The 26,379-nt window shown below is 47.3% G+C and overlaps 1 protein-coding gene across 1 annotated transcript in view; it reads right to left on the bottom strand.

The window, feature by feature from the left end:
- ALX4 (ALX homeobox 4) overlaps nt 1-18,976 on the bottom strand; it is a 66,448-nt gene extending 47,472 nt beyond the window's left edge. The window contains exon 1 of the mRNA XM_033149469.1: nt 18,455-18,976. Coding sequence (XP_033005360.1) covers nt 18,455-18,908 — 454 coding nt within the window. The 5' untranslated portion in view covers nt 18,909-18,976. The remainder of the gene's footprint in view (nt 1-18,454) is intronic.
- Between the last annotated feature and the right edge of the window lie 7,403 nt (nt 18,977-26,379).

The following is a 26,379-nucleotide window of genomic DNA, read 5'->3' as shown; positions in this document are numbered from 1 at the left end:
TGTAGTGGCATCTAGATCTGGAATCACTAGCAGAGCATTATCAGAAACTCGGGCAATTGTCATTCTAGAGGAGAGTCTAGATCTAGATTCACTAAGATAGTCTTCTCAGAACTTCCCATGATTCCTAGAAAAGCCATACTATTAAATTGATTCAAAGACTGAAGTATAGATAGGCTACTTCGAAAAACTGATAAATTTAAACATTCCTATCCAGTGGTGCATCTGGGTCATTTTAGACTTCATATCTGTATATGAGGAGCCATCTTTAGGTACTAACTTCACTTGCTTCAAAATATGGTAAACCAACAGCCTTGCTCCACCAGGAGCCCTCCCTAGCTCATTCTGCTGAGTGAGGACCTGGGTCTCTGCCCCAAAGTCCTGCCCAGACTTAAATTCTCATATTCTTCTGCTGAGCCCATGAATGTTAATGATGTGGCTGGCCATTGAATCAGAAACATGGGGATACTGAAGAGACTGCAGGACCAAACCTGCCATGCAGCTGGGTTAAGTGACCTTCACTAAGAGGAAAGACAGCAGAAATTGGTGCTGCAAAACTGTTTGAAGCCTTGGTCCTATCAGGAGGCAAGGGCTTCATTTTGACTCCAGGTAATGAAATGTCTTGGACAGAGACTGGGGTGTGGCTGGCACCTTCACATCAGGGTTTTGGCAGCCCAAAACTTACCCTCTGTCCTGCAAGGGAAAACACATCATGGCTGTGTGCGGGGGGAAAAGGGGGGGAATAAATCTGCTGGCTTCCAGAGCCTGTAAGTCTGTAAATTAACTCTCCCTAAGTCCTGAGTGCATTAACTTGGGAGGTTGAGGAGCAGAGCCAAAACATCTCTATTGATTCACAACTTGTTTTGAGTAGTCACCCAGAAAGGCAGCCAGTGAATCACTCCAGCCGGTTTAGTCATGCAACCACATTGAACGCACACCCGAAGGAAGCACAAAATAAACAGCCTACAGGCCCAGATAACTCTCTCTCTCTCTCTCTCTCTCTCTCTCTCTCTTCATGTGTGCTGTCTGGCCTCCATACATCTTGTTGAGGATAGGCGTCTCATCCAAGCAGACACATTTGGGAAGCATCTCCAAACTTTTCGCCCAGGCAGATCCTCCTCTGTTTCATCTGCTTTGCAGTGGGTGGCTTGCTATCAAAAACAGAGGCGGGTGGGGGGAAGAGACTTTTCAGCTTCTTCCTTCTCCACTTCTTGTTGTTTTGGCCTTGGCCAAAAAAAAAAAAAAAAAGGCCTTTTAGGGGGCGCCAGTGTGAAAAGCCATGGAGAAAACAGAGTTAATTTCAGAGCAAAGCAACTGGGAAATAAACAGGCCAAGTAGGAAAGGAAATCTCTCTTTTTCTAGCTGCCCAGAAAGAAGAAGAAGAAGAATGCATAGAGCAAAGCGGGATAGGTCTGGCAGTTTGGATCTTTTGACACATCATTGCTGCAAACAAGCCTCCTCTTAAGGCGGCCAAATCAACAGCAACAAAGCTTCTTTCTCCCTCTCTGTGAAAGAGATGCAGACACATCTGGTCTGGGAAAAGCCCTACCTTTCAGGCGCATGAAGAATCCCACAGCCTCGCTCCATGTGCAGATGGAAAGGGCTCCGATGCTGCCTGCCTCCAGGCGAGGAAGGACTCGCTCCAAGCTCCAGGCGCCTCTCGCCAACTTCTAAAGCCAGATCCTTCGCTTCCCCTCCCCTCTCGCTGGGAGGGCGCTGGAGCCGTTTGAATGACCGCGCTGGCGACCCCTGTTGTGCAAGAGGGAAGGCGAAGGCGCAAGCCGCGTCAGAACTCTTAGCTCCGAGTGAGAGGCACCGCGGTAGCCAATGGGAGTCGCTCCAGGAAGGAGAGCGGGTAAGATGAAAGCCAGCGGCGGGGAGCTGCAGGCTGCCGCGAGTTCCAATTCTGCCGAGGGCTTTTCTGCTAAGTGGTACCAGTGGCCTGAGCTACACACGGAGCGCAATGTGCAGTGGATGCAGGTGAGGGCAACTCTCTCACACACAAACACACACATTGCCCTCATCTCATCTCTAGTCTCGGTCAAACCGTACAGTCCAAGATTAACCATGGCCAGTCAGAAGTAAGTCCTACAGTATTCAATGGAGCTTACTCCCGGGTAAATGTGGTTAGGATTTCGGCCTCTCTTTTTCTTCTGATGCTTCTCTCTCTCACACACAAACACACACTTCACCTCCTCCATTCTTCACTTGATCACTCTGAGCAGAACCTGTCCAAACTAAATTTATTTCAACAGGAGACAGTGAAACTTTAACTTAAAAAATAAATAAAAACCAATGGATTTTTACAGGGACTCTTCTTTTAACCTTTCTTATCCCTAGACTCAAGTTTCTCCTTTCTCACTTATATTTCTGATCTTCAGTTTTTGTTCACCTTTTGCCTCTTTAGGTGGCACTATATCCGTGGAAGAGAAGGGTGCGGGTGGTGTTGTGGTCTAAACCACAGAGCCTAGGGCTTGCTGATCAGAAGGTTGGCGGTTCAAATCCCCATGACAGGGTGAGCTCCCATTGCTCAGTCCCTGCTCCTGCCCACCTAGCAGTTCGAAAGCACATCAAGTGCAAGTAGATAAATAGGTACCGCTCTGGTGGGGAGGTGAATGGCATTTCCGTGCGCTGCTCTGGTTCACCAGAAGCGGCTTAGTCATGCTGGCCACATGACTCAGAAAGCTGTCTGCAGACAAACACCGGCTCCCTCGGCCTATAGAGCGAGATGAGCTCCGCAACCCCAGAGTTGTCAATGACTGGACCTAATGGTCAGCCGGGTACCTTTACCTTTACCTATATCCGTGGAAAAAGCATACATGTAACTCTTCAATGGTTTGACTTCACCCCCAAAGGCACACTCTTCCCTTGTCTCCCAAGACAGATGGATGCCAACAACAATATCCATTGTTCCTTTATCCCCATAATTTGGAGGCACGGGGAGGGGTAGTCATCTTCAAGACACTGTATACGTTTGATCCAAAAATCAAGGAGATTGCTATGATGGGTGCGGTGCCACTTAAAAGACAACAACTCTCCATTGCAAGAGCTTATCAGAATGCCCCACCACTATCAGGACATTTTTCTTCCCTGCCTTGCTTCCGGGTGGACTGTTGCCCCCTGCTCATCTTGGGCCCTGGCTCTCCAGGCCAACGTCAACGCTGCACCATCCTTGTTCTGAAGCAGGAATGGGCAACTCGTGGCCCTCCTGATGTTGCTAGGATTACAACTCCCATCATCCTTGACCATTGGCCATGCTGGCTGGGTCTGATGGGAGCTGATTCCAATAACATCCGGAAGGCCACAGGTTGCCCATCCCTGGTTGGGGAGCCAAGAGCATTAGGTGTACATCATTGTACACCTCCCTTTGTGCTTTCACCTAGAAATCAACCAAACATTGAGGGAAATCTCTCTGAAGTGCCCTCCCACCGCGCCAAAAAGACAGAAGTTAGTAATTACTTGCAAGTTGCTTTGCTTGCATGATATAACTTGCTCTTCAGCTTTGTGGTCCAGCAGAGATGGCCTTCCAACTGTTGTTGGGCCCTAGTGTGGCCAATGATAACTGATTATGGGAGTTGTAGTTCAACAATTCTGGAGGACCACATGTTCCCCATCCCTGTACCATGTGCAATCAGTTCAAAGGGCTCTTTCAGGACATCCCTCAGGATGATTTGCATGTGTGTATGAACTGTCACAGATTTAACACAGAGAGAGACAGAACTTCCGTGCACCAACATCTAAAGCGCATACAGTCACTTCACCAAGGACTCAGCCTCATTCACACCCAATACACAGTTCAGTGGAAAGGAGGGTGCTGGAGAGGATTGGATCATTTCAAGGCCACAGGTGCATGATACCATGTTTTTGACACATCAAAATAAACAACAAAACAAGCAAGTAAGAAGCAGGCAAAAACAAATCTCCTAGCAAGTAAATGAGTCCATTTCATCTGATACAAGATTTGTTGTCCTGTTGGCAGAATGGGGCTGGTGGGTTGAGAGAAAGAGATGAGAGGTGGTGAGGAATATGTAAGCAGTGGCGTCAGAGGGAAATGAAATGTCAATAATACAGTCTGGGGCAACTACGTTAAAGCTGCAATCCTGTGCCAATTTACCTAGGAATAAATCACTTCAGCTCAATGAGTCTGACGTCTGAATAGACATGACCTTGGCTATAAAAGAACTACAGTGACCATTCCCAAAAGTGGCGTTGATGATAACACACACACCCTGGCATTGGTGATGCAATGAACACTCAGTAATGTGTTTGAGATTGGCAGTCTCCTCTTCATTATTCCACTGCAATTCATGGGGCATATGCCCAATATGTTAAAGGCTAAAGCTTTAAATCCAGGTACTTCAAGTTCCCCAGGGTACAGACAGGGATGAAAGTGAGTCTAATTAAAAGAGACACTCCTCATCTCAGACCTGCATTTTACACTCCTCATCTCAGACCTGCGATTGGGAATTCGTCTCTCTCCAGGTGTTGTTGGACTGCGGCTCCCATCATCCCTGACCATTTGCTGTGCTGTGTGGGGCAAGTGGGAACTGGGGTCCAATTCCATCTGGAAGGTCAAACCAGTCAGTTCCTCCTTTTACGTGGTTTGCTTGCTCCCTCCCGTAAAATCCCCAAGCCCCGATTTCCTGGGTGAATTTCGTTAAGTTAAAGGCAACCGGTTCGCGGTTTATTTTGTGAACTGGACTGCTCCGTTTTCACTCTCTTCCCGGGACAGGCTTTCTAGCATTCCTCTTCTCACTCTCATCAGATCACCGGATTGACCTCATCCACCTTTCGCTTTGAGTCTCTTTAAACTGCCCCTTATTTCTAAATCATTAATGCAGAAGCAGCCCGGTCTTGTCATAGCGAGCTCACAAACCATGATGCAATTTCAAATATCCTCTCCATCCATAAGAGAGGATGGAGGCAAACAATCTTGGTTAAAGAACAGTTTTAAGAGTTACCAGAGCAACGCCTCCCCCCTCTGCATGATGGGAATGCCTTTTATCTGCAGCATTCTGCAGAAATTCGTTGTTAGTAACCTTTAAAACTCTGGACCAATCCACTGGGAAGCGTAATAAAATGAATGGGGTGGGGATAGATGATAACCTTGAACTTGAGCGTCACAATAATTGCATCCTCCTGATTGACTTTTAAAGTCTTCCCAAGAGAAGAGCAAACAAATCACTTCTAAAAGTGTGTTTTTCTCCAAGACAAAGAGAATCTTAAAGGGGGATAATTGAGATCGCGGAAGGATTCAGCTTGCGGATGCAATCAGATTCAGCTTGCGGTGCAATCGCATGCACGTCTACTCAGAAGTAAGTCCCCTTTACTCTCAGGTTGGTGGGTATGCGATTGCAGCCCTCCGGTTCCCCCCCCCCCGACCATTTTTCTCCCCCCAGATAGGTGGCTTCTGGGAGTCACGAGGAACCAGATGAAGAGACCTGTATCTTTCTCACCTGGACCTTATTTTTTGACAGCGCGATCTGTTGCAAGCCTGGCGTCCGTTTCTCCTTGTACTCATTCCCAGGAGCGAGTGACAGCAAAAATCCTTGCAACATCTTCCGTGAACGTTATAATGTCGCCACTTCCAAAAGGACAGACTTGTTTTGTCTCTTTTAATAAAAGCAGGAGCCTGATGGTACCCAGAAACATTCATTACGGCGTCCACTTCATCAGATGCATGCAATGCGTTCGCCTGAGTTACAGGTGCATCCAAACACAGGGTCGTAGTGGTTTTGCATGCAGTGAGGTCAGAGGGAAATGAAATGCAGAAGTCACCAGGAGCTTACCGTAGCAGGGACAAAGACCGCTGCTCTACTCTGCCTGATCCGAGATGGCAAAAGAAGACCCCAAGTCAGTGGTGTTGGGCGTCTGACAGATCCCGAGGTGGCGATCGGGAAGGGCTGTCCCCTGCGGCTGGTTACTGATTATGGTGGTGGGAAGGAGGGTCAAGTTCCTTTCCACGTCGTACGGTTTGGACCGCTTGCTCAGACAACACTGGGAGTAGTGGGTTTGTTCCTCCAAAAAACAGATCCGGAGCACCCTGTGGTGTGCATCCGTGAGAGCGGGTATGCTCTTTGGGTCCCACCGCAGCGGCCCATGCTAAACCCGGGATGGGGAATCTAGGACCACCGCTGCGCTGGTCGTTAGAGTCAAACTCCCATCAGCCACGATCAGCGCGCATAATGGTCACGGATGTCGGGAGCTGTAGTCCCAACTTTTGGAGGGAGGGCCACAAGTATCCACACTAGATGGTCATCTGGCCCCACCACTTTCTCTGATTTTCTCACCTGACAAGGCCAGGGCAGGTTGCAAGGACACGGAATTCCCTCGCAAGACGAGGGGGGCAAAAGAGCAGATATGCTGGCTCACCATCCTTGGGTCAAGATGCTAAACGTGTCTAAAGATTATTTTCCAGCAAGGCCTTTGGCCCTGATGGCTGCCTTCCTTTCTGGAACGTTTTTAAAATTGCCCGAAATCTAGTTGAGATTCCTGCATTGCAGGAGGTTGGACTAGATTACCCTCGGGGTTCCTTCCAACTTTACAATTCTATGATTATGTTCTATTAAAAAACAACAACTCGGCTCTCTGTATCGATTCCTAAAGCCACGTTCTCATCGCGCGCACTCCTCCCCAAACAATACTGCTTTATAGACTGCCTTGGTTATTCGCTCTAAAATAAAACAGGTCGTTATGATCTGCCAGGCCTGGCACTTTAGGATTTTCCTGTGCCAGGAAAAGCAGTTTTTCTTTCTCTTAATCCGGTGAGCAAACATCCCAGGGCACATTCTCTCGCACGCCTCGAAAGAGCCCCCCACCCCTCTCCCCAACGCCCCGTCCCTCCCCAAACCGTATTTCAAGAGGGCAATACATTTCCTTATACAGAAATATGATTTATCTCAGCTCCAAGACTGAAAAATAGTAATTCAGATTACTTTCAGCCATAAATCACTTCGGAGCCGCGCTCCCGCCCCGTCACACCTCTAACACAAGTATATGCTCTTAGGCTATACGCTTTTTATTTTAATTGCTGTTCCAGTGCGTGAGGGGATTATCTATAGCAAGAAGTTTTGAAGCAAGAAAGTAAAGAGGATCGTATTAAGAGAGGCACATTTAGAGGCATTTATCCACGCAAATCTCATTAGTAAACCAAAACCGAATAAAAACTAGACTCCAGGATATCTGTTCCATTGCTTATCTGAAGTCACTCCGCTTCACATTTGCTAAAGTACACACACATCAATAAACAAAGAATTATTTTCTTCCAACTTTGCATACAAGAACAACTGCACTGCACACAGTAAAGTGAAAGCCCTTAATTCGAATCTAAAGCATTGATTTGGATTGCAATGTCTTTGTATTAATTACACAGTTATTACTTGGGAGTGAGCCTACTTAAGTCAGAGATTCGGGCTACACGCCAATGACCAGGACTGCATCCTTGAAAACTTCCCTATCCTCCAATCCATGGGGGTAGATGGGTGGAGGTCGCTTATGGGAACTCACTCCCTTCACATTTTTACACGAACACCCTGATCCTAACTCATTCTGCTCTTGAGCATATATGTTCCTCTGCTGCGCTGCCCGTTTTAGGAACAGCCTCCCCACCGGTGTCCGATCCCCGATGGGGCTGTGTCAGCCAGACCCAGCGCTGCTCTGAAGAGGTTTTGCTCAGTTCTGGTAGTGGAAGAGGGGAAATGGATCTGTGGAAGGCAAGGGGTGAGATGTGTGGGATGTAAACACAGAGCAGCCAAACACAACACTCCTAGAGAGGACATGAAGGTAACTCAGTCCTCCAGGCTTAACTTCCTGCTTACCTGGACTGAGTTACAGGAACCAGAAGTAGGTGTGGTCTTACCTGGGAACAACATCCCAAAGATCACTCTCCATTTTGCCTCATCCTTTGAAGAAGCAGGATGCTCTCTCAGCCTGCAGCTGAGAGAAGCAGAAGTGAAGCTTCTTTCCTCATGGAATCAGCTTCACCACATGTAAATACATTTATCTAAGTTTGTCTGCCTCCTTGAAGCATGTACTGTAACTCATGGATGTCTGTAAGTAAACTCCTTTTATATCTTATAATCAGTATTGTGTCTTTCTACTTTTAAGAGGGAACAAGGGGAATATACCAGGAATATAGCTGGCTTAAGCAAGCCTATGCAAACGTTTTTCTGCTGTGTTTTAAAAGGGAATGTAAACTCTGCTAAGTTTGGAGCTTGCTCACACAAGCTGGGATTGAGATATATAAATAATATATACTCATCCACACTCCTAAACATTCCCACAAAGGGTTATTGGCCCCAGTATTGCATATTTTTGTGTATTCTTGAAGGATTGCATTGGATTGTGTTTTTGAGTTGAGTTGGATTTTTTTTTAAAGTACTTCCTGGTGAGCACATGTTTCTTTGTCTTTGTTCTTTGTGCTGAAAAGGGATTAACCCCCTCCCCTCCCTCAGAGTTTACAGTACTCAGAGGCAGTGAAGATTTATTTGAGGTTTTTGTATTTTTGAGCATTTTTGAGGTTTTGATTTTTGGAATTTTTGACAAATTTTTGGATTTTTGAAAATTTTTCAACTTTTTGAATTTTAAGATGGCTAGTGTAGCTTTTGTTAGTGAAGCAAGGCCAAACTATATGCTGCTGAACGACCATAATTTTGTGCACTGGAAGCAACGCTTAATGGTATATCTGAGTGCAAGGAACGTTCTGCAGGCTATAAAAGATGAAAAGCCTACAGGAGATAAAGAAGAAGATTTAGCCAAAATTGAAGCCTGGGAAAGGAAGAATAGCGAAGCCAAGCACATAATTTTAAGTGCACTTCGCGATGAGCATCTATCCTTAATAAACATTGAGGATGATGCATCCCAGATTTTAAAAGACATTGAGCGGATTTATGGAGCATCTACACAGAACTCCTACAGGCATTTGCTAGATAAATTGCTCAAGTTAAAGATGAACTCCAGAGAGCAGTTCACAGAGCATGTTAAGAGTTTTTCAGAGATTGTGCAAAGAATTGCTCTCACTCCTGAAGCTCTTAATGAAGTGACTAAGGTGACTTTCTTGCTAGCATCGCTAGGACCAGCATTTTCTTCATTTAGAAGCCTAATGGATCACACAAAAGATCTGACTTTTAATGAATTAATCAGCCACTTAAGAGAGGAATGCAGAGAAAGCTTGGATTCTCAAGAACGCAACTCTAGGAGAAGTGACTATAATTATGCTTCAAAGCAATTTAAAAAGGCCAAAGAAATAACTTGTTTTAACTGCCAGAGGAGAGGTCACATAGCAAAGGACTGTAAATCTCCTAAAGTGAACAAACCCCGCCCCTTTAAGCCAGAAGGGGACAAAAGGGGGAAGCATGAGTGCAACATGCTGCTGCAAGAAAGGAGCTTAGCTGTCCAGAATTATGAAAATGTGCATAATAAGTGGTATTTAGATTCTGGAGCGAGCTCCCATTTTTGTTTTAATGAAAAGTACTTTGATGAACTAAATGATGAAGAATCTGAAATTCAGATACCAGATGGCCGCATTTTGAAGTCGAAAGGTGCAGGTTCTGTGCATTTGGAATTCAATGTAGACAATGAACCATTTAGAACCAGAGTGTCTAATGTTCTGTTTGTACCAGAATTGAACTGCAACTTACTTAGTGTATCCACATTTGAAAAGAAAGGTTTCAAGGTCACATTTGAAAATGGACAATGCAATGTAACCAAGCATGGTGAAGTGTATATCCAAGGAAAGCTAATCAATAATGTTTATGAGGTTGATCTTTCAGAAAGCCAGTCTGCAAAGGTTGACACAAGGAAGACTGTCATTGACTGTTCCAAAGAGTCAGAATGGACTCAAGAACTTATACACTTTCCTTCTGTAACCCCACAAAGTACTAATCTGCCTTCTAGTGTCATAGCGCCCCCTACAGGTGATGCACCAGAAGACGCAGAGGACCAGAATCCTGGCGGCTCCAGAGACGAAGAGGATCCAGAAGGGGACATGCCAGCGTTGGAGGATGATGAAGAAGCTGATGCGGTTCAGGAACCAGAACCAGAGGTCAGACGCTCATCCAGAACCAACAGAGGTGTTCCACTGGTAAGGTTGTCCTACCTTGCAGGGTCGGCGTCACCACAGGAACCTTCCACATGGGAAGAGATTCAGCGGATGCCAACTGCAGAAGCCAGTCTCTGGAAGAAGGCCGCGCAGGAGGAGATGGATGCACTGCATCAAAATAAGACTTGGACCCTCACAGAACTACCTCCGGGTAAGAAAGCCATTGGCTGCAAGTGGGTTTTCAAGGTTAAGAAGGGGTCAGAAGGGGAAGTGCAACGCTACAAAGCAAGGCTAGTAGCACAAGGATTTTCGCAGAAATATGGTGAAGATTATGATGAAACGTTTGCACCAACTGTAAGATACAGTAGCGTAAGAATGCTTTTGAGCATAGCAGCCTCTAAGCAAATGGACGTGCGTCACATCGATATTTCGACTGCGTTTTTGCATGGCGAGATTACAGAACAGATTTATATGAAACAGCCTAAGGGTTTTATAAAACCGAATGAGGCTCATCTAGTCTGCAAATTAGAAAAAGGACTTTATGGATTAAGGCAGGCTGCTAGAGCTTGGAATCAGAAATTGCGCAGTATGCTGGTGCAACTTGGATACAAGCAAGGAAACGCTGACAAGTGCTTGTACAGTAAGTCAAGTAATGGACAATTTTCTTATATATTGGCTTTCGTTGATGACTTGATTATCGCAACATCTAATAACAGAGACTATGTGCAAATTGTGAAACACCTCAGCAAAGAGGTGGGAGTCAAAGAACTAGGAGATGTCAAGTACTACCTAGGAATCCAGGTGGAAAGAGAGGAAGATGGATCGTTCCTTCTCAGCCAGCGACAGAAAATAAATGAACTGATTGAATGCATGCAGATGCAAGACGCAAACCCAGTTGCAACGCCCATGGCCACAGACTTCCTGAAGAATCAGCAGGATTCGAAGCTGTTGCCAGATAACAGTGAATATAGGTCGGTAATTGGTAAACTTTTGTATTTAGTTACCACATGTAGACCTGACATAGCCAATGCAGTGGGGATTCTTAGCAGGAAAGTGAGTTCTCCCACTGAGCATGATTGGGCTGGTGTGAAGAGGGTGGTGCGTTATCTGAAGGGTACGGTGAACTGTAAATTAAGGTTGCCAGCTGTCAGTGACCCTAAGTTGGTGGGGTACACTGATGCAGATTGGGCTGGGGATAATGCTGATTATAAATCAACAAGTGGTCATGTTTTTATGTTTGGGGATGGACCTGTTGTGTGGGGCAGTTATAAACAGAACTGTGTAGCATTATCTTCCACAGAAGCTGAATATATTTCTGCATCGGAAGCGTGCCGAGAGATTGCCTGGCTCGATGAACTCATCAAGGACTTTGGTTTGGTGAGAAAGCAAGCTGTCAGTTTGCTGGAGGACAATCAGAGTTGCATAAAACTGACACAGAGTGAAAAGTTCCTTGCCAGGACAAAACATATAGGTGTGAGGTACCATTATATACGTCAGGCAGTCCAGGATGGACTTGTGGAACTGTCATACTGCTGCACCAATGAGATGGCTGCGGACATCCTGACGAAGCCCCTCCCAAGAGAGAGTTTCCAGAATCTACGTGTCAAGCTGGGACTCTGGGTGGTTGAATAAAGTTGTATATTTTTGTATGTTGTGTTCGTCTGAGAAGGGGTTTGTGGGATGTAAACACAGAGCAGCCAAACACAACACTCCTAGAGAGGACATGAAGGTAACTCAGTCCTCCAGGCTTAACTTCCTGCTTACCTGGACTGAGTTACAGGAACCAGAAGTAGGTGTGGTCTTACCTGGGAACAACATCCCAAAGATCACTCTCCATTTTGCCTCATCCTTTGAAGAAGCAGCATGCTATCTCTCAGCCTGCAGCTGAGAGAAGCAGGGGTGAAGGCTGTTCCCTTATGGAAGCAGCTTCACTGCATGTAAATACATTTATCTAAGTTTGTCTGCCTCCTTGAAGCATGTACTGTAACTCATGGATGTCTGTAAGTAAACTCCTTTTATATCTTATAATCAGTATTGTGTCTTTCTACTTTTAAGAGGGAACAAGGGGAATATACCAGGAATATAGCTGGCTTAAGCAAGCCTATGCAAACGTTTTTCTGCTGTGTTTTAAAAGGGAATGTAAACTCTGCTAAGTTTGGAGCTTGCTCACACAAGCTGGGATTGAGATATATAAATAATATATACTCATCCACACTCCTAAACATTCCCACAAGATGGGTCTGTTTGAAACAGGCGAGGCTGTGGACAAAGCGGGACGATGCTGATCGCGTTAGCTGGCTTTCAATTCTAGCAAAAAGCGCTGCTGCAAAGGCTGCTAAGTTATACACTGGCCGGTACGGAGGACGCTTTCTGGGGAAATGGCTCCCAGCAGGCTCCTTTTTTCCATAGAAATGTGCCGTCTCCCACCCCACCGACCCTGGCACGTTCCCCTCCGTCGGCGCCCACGGCTTTCCCTCGGGATGCTGGAACAGTCAAGGGTCCGGTGCGCCAAGGGAGGCAGACATTGCAAAGCGAAGGCAATCCAGCAAAGGCAGCCCAGAAGAGCAACTGGAAGAATGGCGGGGCTTTGTTGTTTTGCTAAATCTTTTTAGGTTATTGTTCTCAGGTTTAGAAAGAATCAAATGGGTGGACTTTGGGGAGGGGAAACGGGGAAATCATTCAACACAACATGAAATAAAAACTAGCAGCGCAAGCCAAAAATCAAGAGGCGCCATAACAGGCCCGGGGCTCGAAGCGCAGGATTTGCTTCGGGACCCACAATGAAGAGGAGGAGGCTCCGTCGCCATTTCCACTGGCCCAAAGCTCTTCCCTTTCGTTTCCAGGGAGCAACAGAGCCAAACGTTCCCCTTTGCACCTGGGTTGGTCGAGAGCAGGCGCTAAGAAACTGCGGGGCGGTCTTGCCAAACGCTCCTCACACCCTCGACGTGCCCTGCAAATGTTCTGATTTCGGGGAAGATCTTCTGAAGCCCAAACTTAAATAAAACATGGCGCTGCTGCTTTGGGGGAAGGTTCTCTAGGGTAGGTGTAGCTCCCCATGTGTAGCTGAATCAAGTAGGTCCTACTGTATTTTTCTTTTTAGGAGCCTAGAAAGTTTTCCAGTGCAGACACCCTTAGGGTTCCCCGCCATTTTTAAAAATTTTTATTTTAAGGACGTCCCCTTGGTCTCTGTCACACACGAACACAAGCCTCAGGCTGGCCTCGATTCCCCCACCTACAGCAGCGAAGACCTGGGCCCGGCTGGAAAAGCACTTAAGGGGAAAACACGGGGAGGTGCCATTGCGGCCTAGTTTGACAGTCCGTCGGCTCAGGAGAGTAGGCCCTAAGCCTAAATCGGGAATGCAGGTATTCTCCACGCTGCGTGGAAAGCCTGTGGAAATCGAGAGAGGGGTTTCTTCCGCGCGAGGCATGTAGGCCGCAGGGCTCCATTTTGCAAAAGTCTCGAGAAAGTTTGAAGGAAATGCGCATTGCTAAAACCCCTCTCCCCGGGGCAACCCCCCAACATCTTTTCTTTACAATTGGGCGGTGATCCCTTTCTCTTCGCCATCTAAACAGATCTGGCTAGGTAGCCCTGCTGATTTCAGTGGAAGTGGCTTCCCAGGAACTTGGCGGGACTTCCCTGCCAAGCAAATGGTTTTTTTTAAGGCTATGTGTACTGTATAAGTGCACTGCAAAACTTCGCTGAAGCCTAGGCAGGTTCCTTCCGATGGTGTAGGTTCCCTTCCCTATCTCCTCCTCGTCTGCCTAAGATCCGCAAGGCAATCGACACCCGCCCTGAGGAAGCCCGAAGCGAAAATACACGAGTTGGGGTTTGGCAAGTCTCGCCCGCGCTGGTTAACCAGAACGACACTCAGAAGCCATTAGCGCTTTATTGCAGTGCGAGGCCATTCCCCAGGCCGACAAATCGTTAAGAGATCCGGTTGCAGAAGTGGCTAACCGGGAGCCGTGTCTGACTCTGCAATTGCGCGGCGGTGGCAGAAGAAGCCCTAATGGCGAAGAGAGCGGATCTCTCCGAGAAAGCTGCCTTTCATGCCAGGCGTCTGAAAATGGGCCGCTGTTTGCTTTCCAGTTCTTGTACGAATGCCGGTGGCTTGGGCCGTGCTCTGGCCGAAGCGGCCCGTATGTGGATGTATTTAGCTTTTGTATGTGCAGAAACCGCACAGGGCCCTTCTTCCTTCCCCGCTCGCCCCACCCTGGACACTCCGCAAATAAATGGTTTACTCAGCTCGAAAAGCAATGGCGCGGCTCCAGCGATTAAGAATCTTTAAGGAGCGAGGCGGTAATCCCGTCTCAGTCAGCATCCATCCATCTTTTTACTCTCGATAAATGTATATATATCGTGTGGTTCGTGTGCCCAGAAATCCAATTCCTTTTTACCTCATTCTCCCCCCCCCCCCAGCCAACCTTCTCCCTACTAATCAGAAACTATTCCTTTCCTTAATGGCTCCTTGTAAATAATTATCCCCACAAATCCATATGGCTCTTATTAAATGCCCTTGTCCTTCAAGCCACATCACACAAAATGTTACAATTTAGGAGCTCCACTTTGAAAGAATAACTCCGATTTAAAGGGGGTTGGATGGTCTGTGTATGTCTTTATTATGCCCCCCTTGTATTTTTATTTTTAATAGGAAGATCGCAGCGAAGACGCCGCTGCTTGGTGTGTTTTGAAGGGTATCGTGATTTATTATGAAGCTGGCTATTACTTTTATTGCTATTTTTCTAAGCTCATTAATGCGGAAGTTAAGGCCGGTCCGTTTCAATAAGCTCTCCTTCCTTCTCCTTCCCAGAAAATATGGTTTAGATGGGTGTCAGTGGTAACAACACGTCGTCGGCAGGGTAGCATCTAGAAATGGGAACCTGTCTCCCCACACATCGTGATTTATAACTATACCGGCTGATTAATTGTTAAATCGAAGTAGTAGGATTGGAAGCCGATTTAGGAAATCTGGAAGCCTGTGGGTTTAAGGAGGCAGGCAGCACCAGCGCTCACTCGACTCAGTTGGGGCTGGAATCCCCATAAGAGCCGCGGAACAGAGCCTGTTAGTGGAGTCCAACTGCGCGCAAATGGTTATTTAAAACAGATCCACGGCAGGTGTCGGGGAATATTTTCTAAAGGGGCGCTTCCACCTCTACCCCCGTCCTCCTGATTTATCATCTTGAAATTCTCTGAGTGGGAAAGGGGGGCGCTGAAAAGCTGACGCCAGTGACATCTTACGGGGCCGGTGAGCAGGCGCTTATTGGCGCTGGCTTGCGCTCCACCTCAAGGAGCTGAGCGGCTGCGGCGGATTCTCCCTCGGCGCGCCGTCGGTGATTCCTTTCGAAGTCCCAGGCCGTGGAAATGCGGCTGCGCCTGGAATGCGAAGCAGCCTTTGAAGAAATCGCCTCGCAGACGAGCCTCTCGTGAGACTTCGGCCGCCCTTGGCCTTCTCGGGCAGTAAATCTGCCTTCTCTTTTTCTCTCCTCATGCACCGCACCCCTGGAGTTTGTTTGCTTCGCAGCCCAATTCGGAGTCACTTCGATTTTCGGAAAGGCAGTGTAAACAATTTTTAAAAGGCAGGATGGAACCAAGGTCTGTTATTTCTTCTCTCCCTCCTAGTGGCACCAGGGACTTGTGTTGTGGCTTGCCTCCTTCCGATCTCCTCTGCCGCAAGATGTTTCGACAGCTGCCTTTTCTGTTTCTAGAGGAGCTGAGCGCTCCCTCGCATAGGAAGCCCGCTCACCACTACCCTACGTAGTAAAAGCGAAGGCGACATCCTACTATAAAATTAATTCTTGAGACTTTCTGGGACGGAGGGTGGTCTCTGGGCCCTGTACCCCCCCTCCCAATGTCCAGATTCATAATTTAATTCAGTAGTGCAGTACAGTATTTTGATTTCCCTGGAAATCAACAGAGACGGTCAACAGGTAATGGTCCTTGGGTGAGGACTGCTGCCCCCCCCCCAAAGATTTTGTCAAGGTGGGGTGCGCAGGGAGAAAGCTTATTTGGGTTGCAAACTTTTTGCCATTTACCTGGAAGTCAGCCTTGTTGAACTTAATGGAATGCATTTCTGAGCAGGCATGCATTGGATTGCACTGTTACCACACACACACACACACACACACACACACGGAGTGCGTTTCTTTAAAAGGGAAGTCAATTCCTACCCTTCCAAAATGCCCTGGCTGGAGTGTTCCCAGACCTATAGCAGAAAGAACTGTTTTGTTTTGTTTTTAAAAAACAGGACCTTTCACGCTGGGTTTTCTACCTTCCTTATTACTAACTGGCTTAGCAGCCCAGAGTGTCAGAATTCCCCTAACCTCAAACTGCTGAACGCTTAGACTGGATACACGATTGCGCGACAGGCTTTGCCTTTCAGCAGCGGATCTGCAAAGGGAGCCCGACGGGGCGAACGAGAAGAGGGGAATTCCAGCTCCACTTCTACTTTGTTATACACTTTAAACCGGCTGGTTACCAAGGGAGGGAGGATAGGAGGCCAGCAAGCGCTGGAAGAAATCGGGACCCCTCTTTGCTGCTGCGGTGATGGATGGCTTGTTAACGTAACCCCAGGCCCTCTGGTTTTCCCTCCAGTCAGAAAACACTCTCAGACTTCCGAAGCCGTTGGGGGGCGGGGAAGAAATGGAAGGTGCCTTCGACGTCCTCTGAATTTGGAAACGAGAAAATGAGTAGGGGGAGGGGAGTCCTCCGAAGGTAAACCGGACTAGGAAAAAACAACTGGAAGGGACAAATTGAGTCGTAAAGACAAGGAGATCGAAAGGAGCGTAACGGGAGTGTAGTGAACAGAGTGTTGAACTTTGATCAAGAAGTTCTGGGTTCAAATCCCCGCTTCTCCGTGAAGCTCACTCGGTGACCTTGAGCCAGTTATCCTCTATCACCTCTCTGTATCTCTGACTCACAGAGTCAGTGGGGACAAAGAGGGTTCTTGGAGGAGGAGATAAAAGAGTAACAAAGAAAGACAGTAGAAGCAACCCTTTTCAGAGTACTGTACTGAAATAGGCTCAAGTAGGACAGTGTTTCCTTCCCTGAGTGTTTCCTTCTCCGCTATTGGTCACGATCCAGCCAAAGTGGATCAACTTAATGCAATAGATTAAACAAGAAGTAAAAAAAAATGGCCAATTTTGACTGAACTATGTTTCCACTCGCTTGGAATTACATTGCTGATTCCTCTGCCCCGTTCCAGTCTTTTCAGATAGTCTCTCCTGGTGAAAGTTTTGTCGGAGATGAGAAGTTCGACGTGTAAACAGGATCGCCGCTTTTTAGGATCAGTTGAAATCACTGGGTTTGGTTTGGGTTTTGGTTTTGGTTTTAATAGGACGTAAACGGGTTTAGGATTGCGCAGAAGGTGAGCTCTCAGGTGCCTTGAATCGAGCGGGTATGCAAGGAGGAGCGACGGGAGAAAAAAAGACCCAGAGAGATAATTCTATAATTCTATTTTTCAATTTTCACTATCCCTTATCTCTAATTAATCCTCCCAGAATAACCGTCTAAAGCAAACATTTGCCTGCCATTTTAACCGCGTCGTTAAACTTGTAACGAGAACGAATCCGGGTTAAGGCGACTCATTAAGCCAAGTGGAGGAGGAGATGATTTAATTGACGCTAATGAAAAGCTGCGCGTCGCCGCCGCCAACCCAGACTTCGCGGACAGAAAGCTTTACCTAGTTGCTTTCGAACGACATCTGATTTTGGGAAACCTGAGCGTCCATAGCCAGGAAACGTTTGAACGCACTGACCTAAGTCATCGTTATGAATTTGGTCATATGGGGGGGGGGGCAGAAGAAGAAGAAAAGACTCTTGGCCAGGAAAGGAGACAGGAGGCATAACGAGGACCAAAGCATCAGAAAGTTGTTATAAATGCATATAAATGTTATAAATTTAAACTGAAATCTATGTCTTCCAGTAATGGACGGTGACCCCTATGAACGCCAATTAGCTTAACATGTATGGGTTTAACTAGTGTGTGGACCCAGCCAACGGAGGTATCTGCAAGTGACCCCAGGAGAAAAGATATCTTAAAAACATCCATTTTTCTACCTAAGGGGGGTGTCTCCCTTCCTTCCCATCTCTTGAACCTTTTCGTAGGCTTCCACTTTGGAGACCAGAGATATCTATCTAGTCCATAATATTCTACACTACACAGGGGAGAGAGGGAACGTGTGCTAGAGTGGGGAGAATCCAAAATGCGAATTACATCCCCGGAGAACGTAGCGTGGAAATGGTGAAGAGCGACGCAGGAGTGACTCCGGATTTGCAAGGAGAAGCCCTGCAAAAACGGAGACTAATTAATAATAATAACTCCAAGCAAGCCCAGACTGGCTGTTTTTTTGGGGGGAGGGGTGCGGGGAAAGAAAAATCTACAGACCCGTGCACAGTCCACCTTGACCGACTCGGGGAACTCACCGTAGCAGGAAAGCTGCAGCGCTCCGTTGTGGCCGCTGGCGTCCTGCAGCTTGAGGCTACCGCTCGACGGGCTTTTGCACGAGCCTCTCTGAGCGTAGAGAGGAGGCGGCGGCGGCGGAGGCTGCTGCTGCTGCTGCTGCTGTGGGTGATACTTGTTAAAGGAAGCGGCCGACGGCGCTTGCTGTTGCTGCTGCCCGCCGCTGCCGTCGAGGCTGGGACATTCCGGCTGGCTGTAACGGCTCCGGCACTTGGGGCTGCTGCTGCCGCTGCCGCTGTCTCCGAAGCTTTGCCCTTTGCTGGCCAGGAAAGCGGAGCTGAACTTGTCGCTGCCTCCGCCGCCGGGGAATGCCCTAAAAGGCGAGGAGCCGTCGGCGCTGCCCTGCGAGGCGGCGTTGTAGAAGGAATCCATGGCAGCAGCTGGGTCGCAGAACGAAACGCAACTCTCGGCATTCATGCCTAAAATTAAAAGGGCCCCGCAGTGTCCTCATCCACCACCAGGAACCCTCTCTCTCTCTCTCTCTCTCTCTCTCTCTCTTCCTCCAACTCCCCCCCTCTCTCACACACACAGCTGGGCAAGCGAGCACTAAGAGGATTCAGATGTTCTTGAGAGCTAAACAGATCCCCCCACACCCAGAAGATCTAGCGAAGAGGGGGAGAGGGTCTCTTTCCTCCCGCCTCCTCTCCCTCTCTCTGGCTCCAAGAGGAGAGGAAGCAAGGGGGGAATCCCTCCTCAAGGAACCCTGCTTTCTTGTCCCCCCCCCTCTTCCTCTGTTTTCCTCCTCCTCTTCCCTCGACTCCCCCACTTTCGCCTCCTCGCCTCCAGCCACACCAAGCCAAATAAACTCCTCTTCCCAGCCCTGATCAATATGTGCAGGGACAGGAAGAAGTGCGGAGGGGAAGGGGGGAGGACGCAGATCAGGGTCTTTATTTTCTGCATTGAACGGGAGAAGGCGTGGGGAGGAAAAAGCTTTATTTTAGGATTTATAGATACAGATATATATTTTAAAAAATCACAACCACAAAAACAATAAATCACACCAGCCACATGACAGTAATGCGATTAGCGGGATGAATGCGAGGGTCTGTGCGCGCAGCGAGCGAGCGAGCGGAAATTTAATGCTGATCCGACACAGTTGATTCGCCCTGGTCCATCTTCCCCGCTGCCTTAGCCTGGCAGCTGCAGGGCTGTGGAGTCGTTTCTGATCTGCCCTCGTTTATTAAAAACTGCATTGGGGACTCTCCCCATCCTCCGCTTAGCCCACCCTCTTCGGGCCCGCGCTTTTCTCTTTCGTAACAATTGGGACACTGGAGGAGCCTGTCGTTTTGCTGGGCCACAGAGAAAGGTCTCTCCGCTTGTTGTCAGGCTTCCCTTTATGAAGGCTGCCAGGTGTGTGTGTGTCCTGGCAGGGCTTTTGTGGCTGGGAAACCACTCGCGACAGGTATAAATTCAACCGGCTCAGCTCTTGGCACCGTTTCCGGGGCGTGGTAGGAAACGCTCGCTGGTTGAATTTCTCCCCCATGTTGGATTTCACCTGTGGAAAGAGCAAGGCTGTTTTTGCAACAAAATGAATAGCTGCTAAAAGAGCATAAAGAGGAGGCAAGTTCGATTTCCTAGATACAGTATGGTGGTGATTCTGATTATCTTCTCCCATCATCACCAACCACACCACAACTGAAATCGCTGCTCGTGATTTTCTTTCAATTCACGCCTCCCCATTCTCCTCCCCGGCACAACCAGGGCGAGAGCTCTTGATTTGCCAGCCGCGGATCCGAATTGGTCGATTGCGCTTCCAAAGATGTTTACACGGCTTGGCATCCGCCGTTCCAGGCCTTTGAAACGGATCCTGCAAAAGTCAGCTCGGCTTCACTATGCTCCTCCTTCCCCATTTTAACTCCTGCTGCCCCTTTACGCTCCATTTTCTTCGTCTCCCTTTGTAATCCCTCATTTTTCCATAGCCACATCTGGTTTCCATTGCTGGCGCTCTCTCCCTTTACCTTGAAGTTTTCAGTAATAAAGATATTAGGCAAAGGGCATCCGCGGCTCCTCAGTCAGAAGGATCCTTAACCCTTTCCTTGCGGGGACCATCTTGGCTGCAAAGACGGAACCCCACTAGGGAACAACAACAACAACAACAACAACAACAACAACAACAACAACAACAACAACAACAAAACGACACCCCTCTGAAAGAGGTGAATGTGAGGGTCCAAACAGACGTTTTCCTAGAAATATCATTTGTCATTTATAAATTTCCATGGCATTGTGCTGCGATGGGGAAATGCTGCCCCTTGAAAAAGATGGGCAAAGCGAAGTGACATTGTATTTCTGTTTATTAGTTTGTCCCACTGTCCTCTAGGGGGACGATTAATTAATTACTTTTTTGCCATTACACCGCCCCGCAACATAAAAAAGCTCTCTGGGCGGCTTACAATAAATACAATAAGAAAGCAATTTAAGGGCAAAAGGAGCCGCGGAGATATAAAATCAAACGAAACGCAAACGCAACTAAAAAAAAACCCTAACCACATGCCTGAAAATAAGAACACGCTATTTCAGCTCAGGGACTTCGGTATAGCCGGAATGTGGCGGCGTCATGTATCAGACCTAACCTACCTCTTCAAATAGCTACTTAGAGAGGGTTCAAACGTCCGTTCCGAATGCGGACTGCTGGTGTCTAAACCGATTTGCAGCCTGATCCACAACCTAGCCAGGGCGACATAGTCATAGCTGAAGTGATCCAAGCCCCACTGGCTTCGTGGGCCCAGAATAGGCACCTGTTTGGCGGAGTGGACTCGTGTGAAACCAACCTTGAAAGCTTAGCAGGACGACCATTTTGGAGACGGACGGTTTGGCCTGATCCAGCCAGAGGTCATTCCTAAACCCTTCTGCGTTAACTTGTTGGTGTATGAACAGCGCTTATTATTCAGGGGGAAATCCGCATATAATCTATAACCGGATTTAATAATATATTAGCAAGGATCCTTCACACACACACACGCTCCTGAGAAGAGACCTGGACCTTCTTCTTTTATGTTAGAGAAACACACCGAGCTGCATCGCTCCAGAAGAAGCTCCAAACCGTTGTGCTGCCTCGATTTCAAAACAACCCCTCAAGTCCTCCCTGGGCAGAGACTTTGGGCACGTTTCCGATCCAAGAAAGCTTTCGGCGGCTTTCCCTTCCTTATTCTCTTTATTACCTGCTTAATTCTTTCCTCATTTTTTTCGGGGCCTCTCCGCCCCCCCTCTCCCTCCTCCTTTGATTCCCCTCTCGCTCACCCTCTCTCTCCCTCTTATGACTTAATAAAAAGCAAATCAGCACAATGCGTGCGAGTCTTCCTTAAAAAACCGCTTCTTGGACGGGCAGTGGGGAATCGTCAGAGAGAAAAAGGCAAGTTGGGGGAACTTGGGTTGTATGTGGTGATGGGCTGGGGTGGGGGAAAGGAAGGTTTTGAGCAGCGCGATTACCGCAGCCGCGCAGATTTGTGGCAGCAGAGGGCTTTGGACTGTCCCAATAAAACCCGTTAGCTTTGGGCTGCGCTTTTGACGCAGCAGCGCAAAGGAACGCGCTCTTGGCTCAAACCCAGCTGAAGTGAGTCTTGGCTGAGCTCCACTGAAAGCAATGGGACTTGAGAGAGCCCCGACTAAATGCCTCTTATGGTTTGCGATGAGACATTCGCCAAAGCCATCTTTAGCTGGAGTCGGGAGAGAAAGAGAAAAGGATCTGTAGAATAGATAGAAGGCAAAATATTGCTACTACTGCTGCTACTATTAATAATCATCATCATCGCCATCAACTAACGACTCAGATAATATTGTAAGCGAAATCTGATTCTTTACAAAGAAGTACACGTGAAATCAAAAGGTGTACGACAACAGAAGAGGGAGACGCAACAGTACGGTGTTAGGATTTCCTTTCATTAGATCCGACATTTATTTTTAAATGGAGAAATCGAGATCTTAAATAGAAAGCCTAAGCCCCAATGCATTAATCTGGTAGTAAACTCTGCTGGAATCAGTCTGAAAGCCCCAGTGAAATCAGTTGCTTTTAGTGCTCTGGGAAATACAGTCGGGATCTGGGGATGTCAGAAACTCGATTCCTTAAATAGCTTTGCAAAGTTGAACAGAATGACTTGGATTCTGAAAGCGATTTTCAGCGGCGCTCCAAAGCTCAGTTCCCTCCGAATAGAATTCCGCTGAAAGTAACAGAATTTGCAAGTAAAACGGATTGGGCTGCAAGTCTCTGTAAGAAGCTCTTTTTTGTGGGGGGACGGTGCCACTCCTCTGAAACCAATGGGGGTTGTCTTAACGCAAAGCCAGAGATTTAGGACTAAAAGTGCAAAGAGCCTAACCTCGCTTGCTCCTAAACGACTTTACTTCGAAGTAAGTGTTAGTGAAATCACAGCAGAATTGGTTTATAGAAGCAGAAAATGAGTTCGGCATTATTTTTAAGCAGAACGGGCTACAAGACAAAATCCAGAGTCTTGTAAATCGGATGCGACCATGAAACAGAATCTTCACTTCCCTCTCTTTCTCCCAGAGGATTTGTTTTGTTTTCTCCGGGAGCATCTCAGTGTATACACTTAAAAAAAAACACGAAGAAAAATATTAGTCTCTAAAGTGCCACAGGGTGAGGCAATCCTATGTACCTCTAAGCAGAAGTGCGTCCTACTAAATCCAGTGGGTTTTATTCCAAGTAAAATGTATTACCTCGAGGAGCAATTCCAGGGGTTTGGACAGAGAAAAGCGAAATAGGAAGTCTGAGCGCCAAGAGTCAGACGCTTGGAATGAAGATCGCATTATAATTTAATTGGAAATGTGGCATTCTCTGCACTAAGCTTCGCCCAGCGAAACCAGTTTTGGGACAGAAGTTAAGAAATAGTTTTTTAAAAAATAGTTTCAAAAGTGGTGTTTTTAAAACCAGGTCTGTAAAGGAGCTACCGGTCTCCAACTTATTAAAGAGAACAGTAGATTCATCTCCCTTCGAGTAGAGGAAATTGGGAAATCAAACTGAATAAGTTTCCCGTACTTGTTGTGAGACGGTCGTGTGGGCGTGAGTGTGTTTAAACCGGGTCTAATTTGCATGAAGTTCTGTAGATCCAGGAAAAAGCATTCCTTACAAACGGACCCGAGTAGCACTTATCCTGAGAAGGATGAGAAGGAATCGGAGATAATGATGATCATGACGATGTTTAAAACCAGACTGATAAAAAAATTCTGTTTTTACAGTCCAATTCAGAAATTTTCTACCGCCTTTCTGAAAAACAACAACACAATCTTTCAAATAAACTTGAGAAAAGTCTGAATTTTTGCCATGACACAGCCAGGAGGGGCAGAGGCTCAAGGTTACCCCACTGGCAATCGCTATGAATGTGTGTGTGTGTGTGTGTGTGTGTGTGAGTGAGTTAAATTCAAGTTGAGATGCACAATTCACCCCTAAGTAGAGTGTCCACTGCAAGACCTGAGTTTTACTTTCACAAGTTCCATTGAAATGGATGAAAGCTACACGGTCTAGAGAATTCTTACTCAGCCCCCATCCATTCCGATGGGTCTTCAGTTCAGCAGTACTCTTTCCCTGTGGACACACCATAGATTTAGAGCACATTTAAAGTACCCGATTGAAACGAATCCTGGGAACTGTAGTCTGTTAAGGGTGCTGGGAATTGCAGGTCTGTGAGGGATAAAGTACAGTGCCCACCTCTCTCTCTCTTTCCTCTCCCCCCCCTTTGTGCTTTAAATGCCCTTTTCAAAAGTGTTGTGTGTACACAGCAACTATCTCAGGAATCTCTAGCCAATCCACGTATACCTGAAAGTAAATTCCTCATATTTCAATAGGATGCAACCCCCCCCCCAGTACATTTGCACAGGATCGCAACCTTAACCAAGTAATCGAGGCTCCTGGGCAGAATTCCATCCCTCTCTGGCATCACTAGCCACACCGCAATAGGAGCAGCAAGAGTAACAGATGCTATCGCTCGCTACTATCACGAATAGCAGCAGTGATAAGAGTTTCAAAATTGACTAGAAACCATCAACCTGGTCGTGCAACATCTAGAGGGGTGGTGGTTGTGCAGGCTTAACCCGTTTCCTTTGAGGTAAAACTCACTGTGATCAGTGGACTTACTTTTATGTAAGCTCTGGTAGTTGTGCCCTGTAAACATACAGTGCTATTCTATACGGTACCCTCAGGCACCAATCTCCTTGAGCTAAATGGGAATCCCTCCCAGATAACTGGGTACAGGATCGCATCCTAAGGCCTTAAGACTGTCTCATCTTAATTTAACTCCCCCCCCCCCGCCCGGAAGTCCTTGCTCAGTCGCTTCAGGCTTCTCCCAGCTATTGTGTTTCTAGCTACCTGCAAAAAAGTAGAGTAATATTTTCACTGCAGGCAATTGTCGATGGGAGCAAGGAAGCTGGCAAGGCCACCCGAAATTTCCACTCGGAATTATTTTAATTCCCAGGAAGGCGCTTATAGCGCCGCAATGGTAAGAATGCCTAGTTAGAAATCGTGGACAAATTAGGCGTCGCTGCCTTTGCGAGACCGAAGGATCTTTGCGAGACCGACTCTCCCAACTCGCCAATCTAGAAAGCAAGCCCCGAGGAAATAAATGGATGCTGCGCTCGTCGATTTCCATCATATACAATGTACTCCATCGGCCAGTTTAAGGCTGGGGACCAAAGCGCACTTGCTTAGAGAAGTAAATAATAATAATAATAATAATAATAATAATAATAATAATAATAATAATAATAATAATAATAATAATAATAATGCAAAGATCATGTGGGGTCTGTTGTGGGGCTTAACTCCAGCGCTAACGCAATGCAGCTTGGAGAGCAAATAAGCACAAGGCGGTTTTCTTGTGCATCTGCAGCAGTGCTCGACGTGGCATTTCATCGATGTTCATCAGCCAAACGAATCCAGACAGGTCCCTGTCCCCAAGGACCTCGTATGAGATGAGGGAAGGGCTTTTTTTTACATACAGGTTTAGGCGGACGGGGTAACAAGGCGGTTGGACTATGACTATCATATCAGGAGAGGCTCTTGATGCATCTGGAGTGACTGAACCAAAGACCCAACCGCGACTCCTCCTCAAGCAGTGCGCGTCGACTCCGAAATCCACTGCGCAGCTCAAGGCGCCGAAGATGGATGGAAAGGGGGCGGGGTTGGAAACGGTTCGAGATGTTCCCTTGGGGAAGCACGACCGTCGTAAGATGTCTTCTGTGCAGTGGGTCTCACTCCCCTCTGCTCCCATTTTAGGCCGATTCTATGCACGTGGTTTACTCAGAGATAAACGCCAGCGAATTCTGTGCCGTTTACTCCCAAGTAAGCGTGTGCAACAACACGCGATCTGGGTGTGCCCACCAAAATTGGAATCTCCTTGAACTGAATGCGATCTAAGAGCACAGGATTGGGTTCTGCTATCCAGAAGGGAACGTGGGTGGAACCAGGTGGGCCGCTCGATGTTGTCAGAATCCCAGCATGGTCCATGTTCAGGGATGATGGGAGCTGGAATCCAACCATATCCGGGGGGTCACGGGCTTCCCACCCTCGAACTAAGGTCTGATCCTGCATACAAAGCACAAGCTCTACTACCGCCGAACCATAGCCTTTCCTTTTGTACCCTCCGAGGAAATAGATAGATCCAGCTGCCAGCCTGTGCACACTTGCCAGCTAAGCCTTATTTAGCTCCCTTCCGCAGTTTATCTCCCAGTAAACATGCACAGGAGCTACTGTATCTGTTAGAGGCTGGAGCACCTTTACACCAGTATTTTCCAAACCTGGGTCTTCAGCTGTTGTTGACTTGGACTGCAACTCCCATGATCTATAGCTAGCAGAACCAGTGGTCAGGGATGATGGGAATTGTAGTCCAACAACAGCTGGAGGCCCAGGTTTGGAAAACACTGCTTTACACAATTTTATTTA

This window comes from Lacerta agilis, chromosome 1, assembly GCF_009819535.1.
Source record: "Lacerta agilis isolate rLacAgi1 chromosome 1, rLacAgi1.pri, whole genome shotgun sequence".
NCBI lineage: Eukaryota > Metazoa > Chordata > Lepidosauria > Squamata > Lacertidae > Lacerta > Lacerta agilis.
The sequence above is the reverse complement of the archived record's forward strand: the minus strand, read 5'-3'. Positions and strand labels throughout refer to the sequence as shown.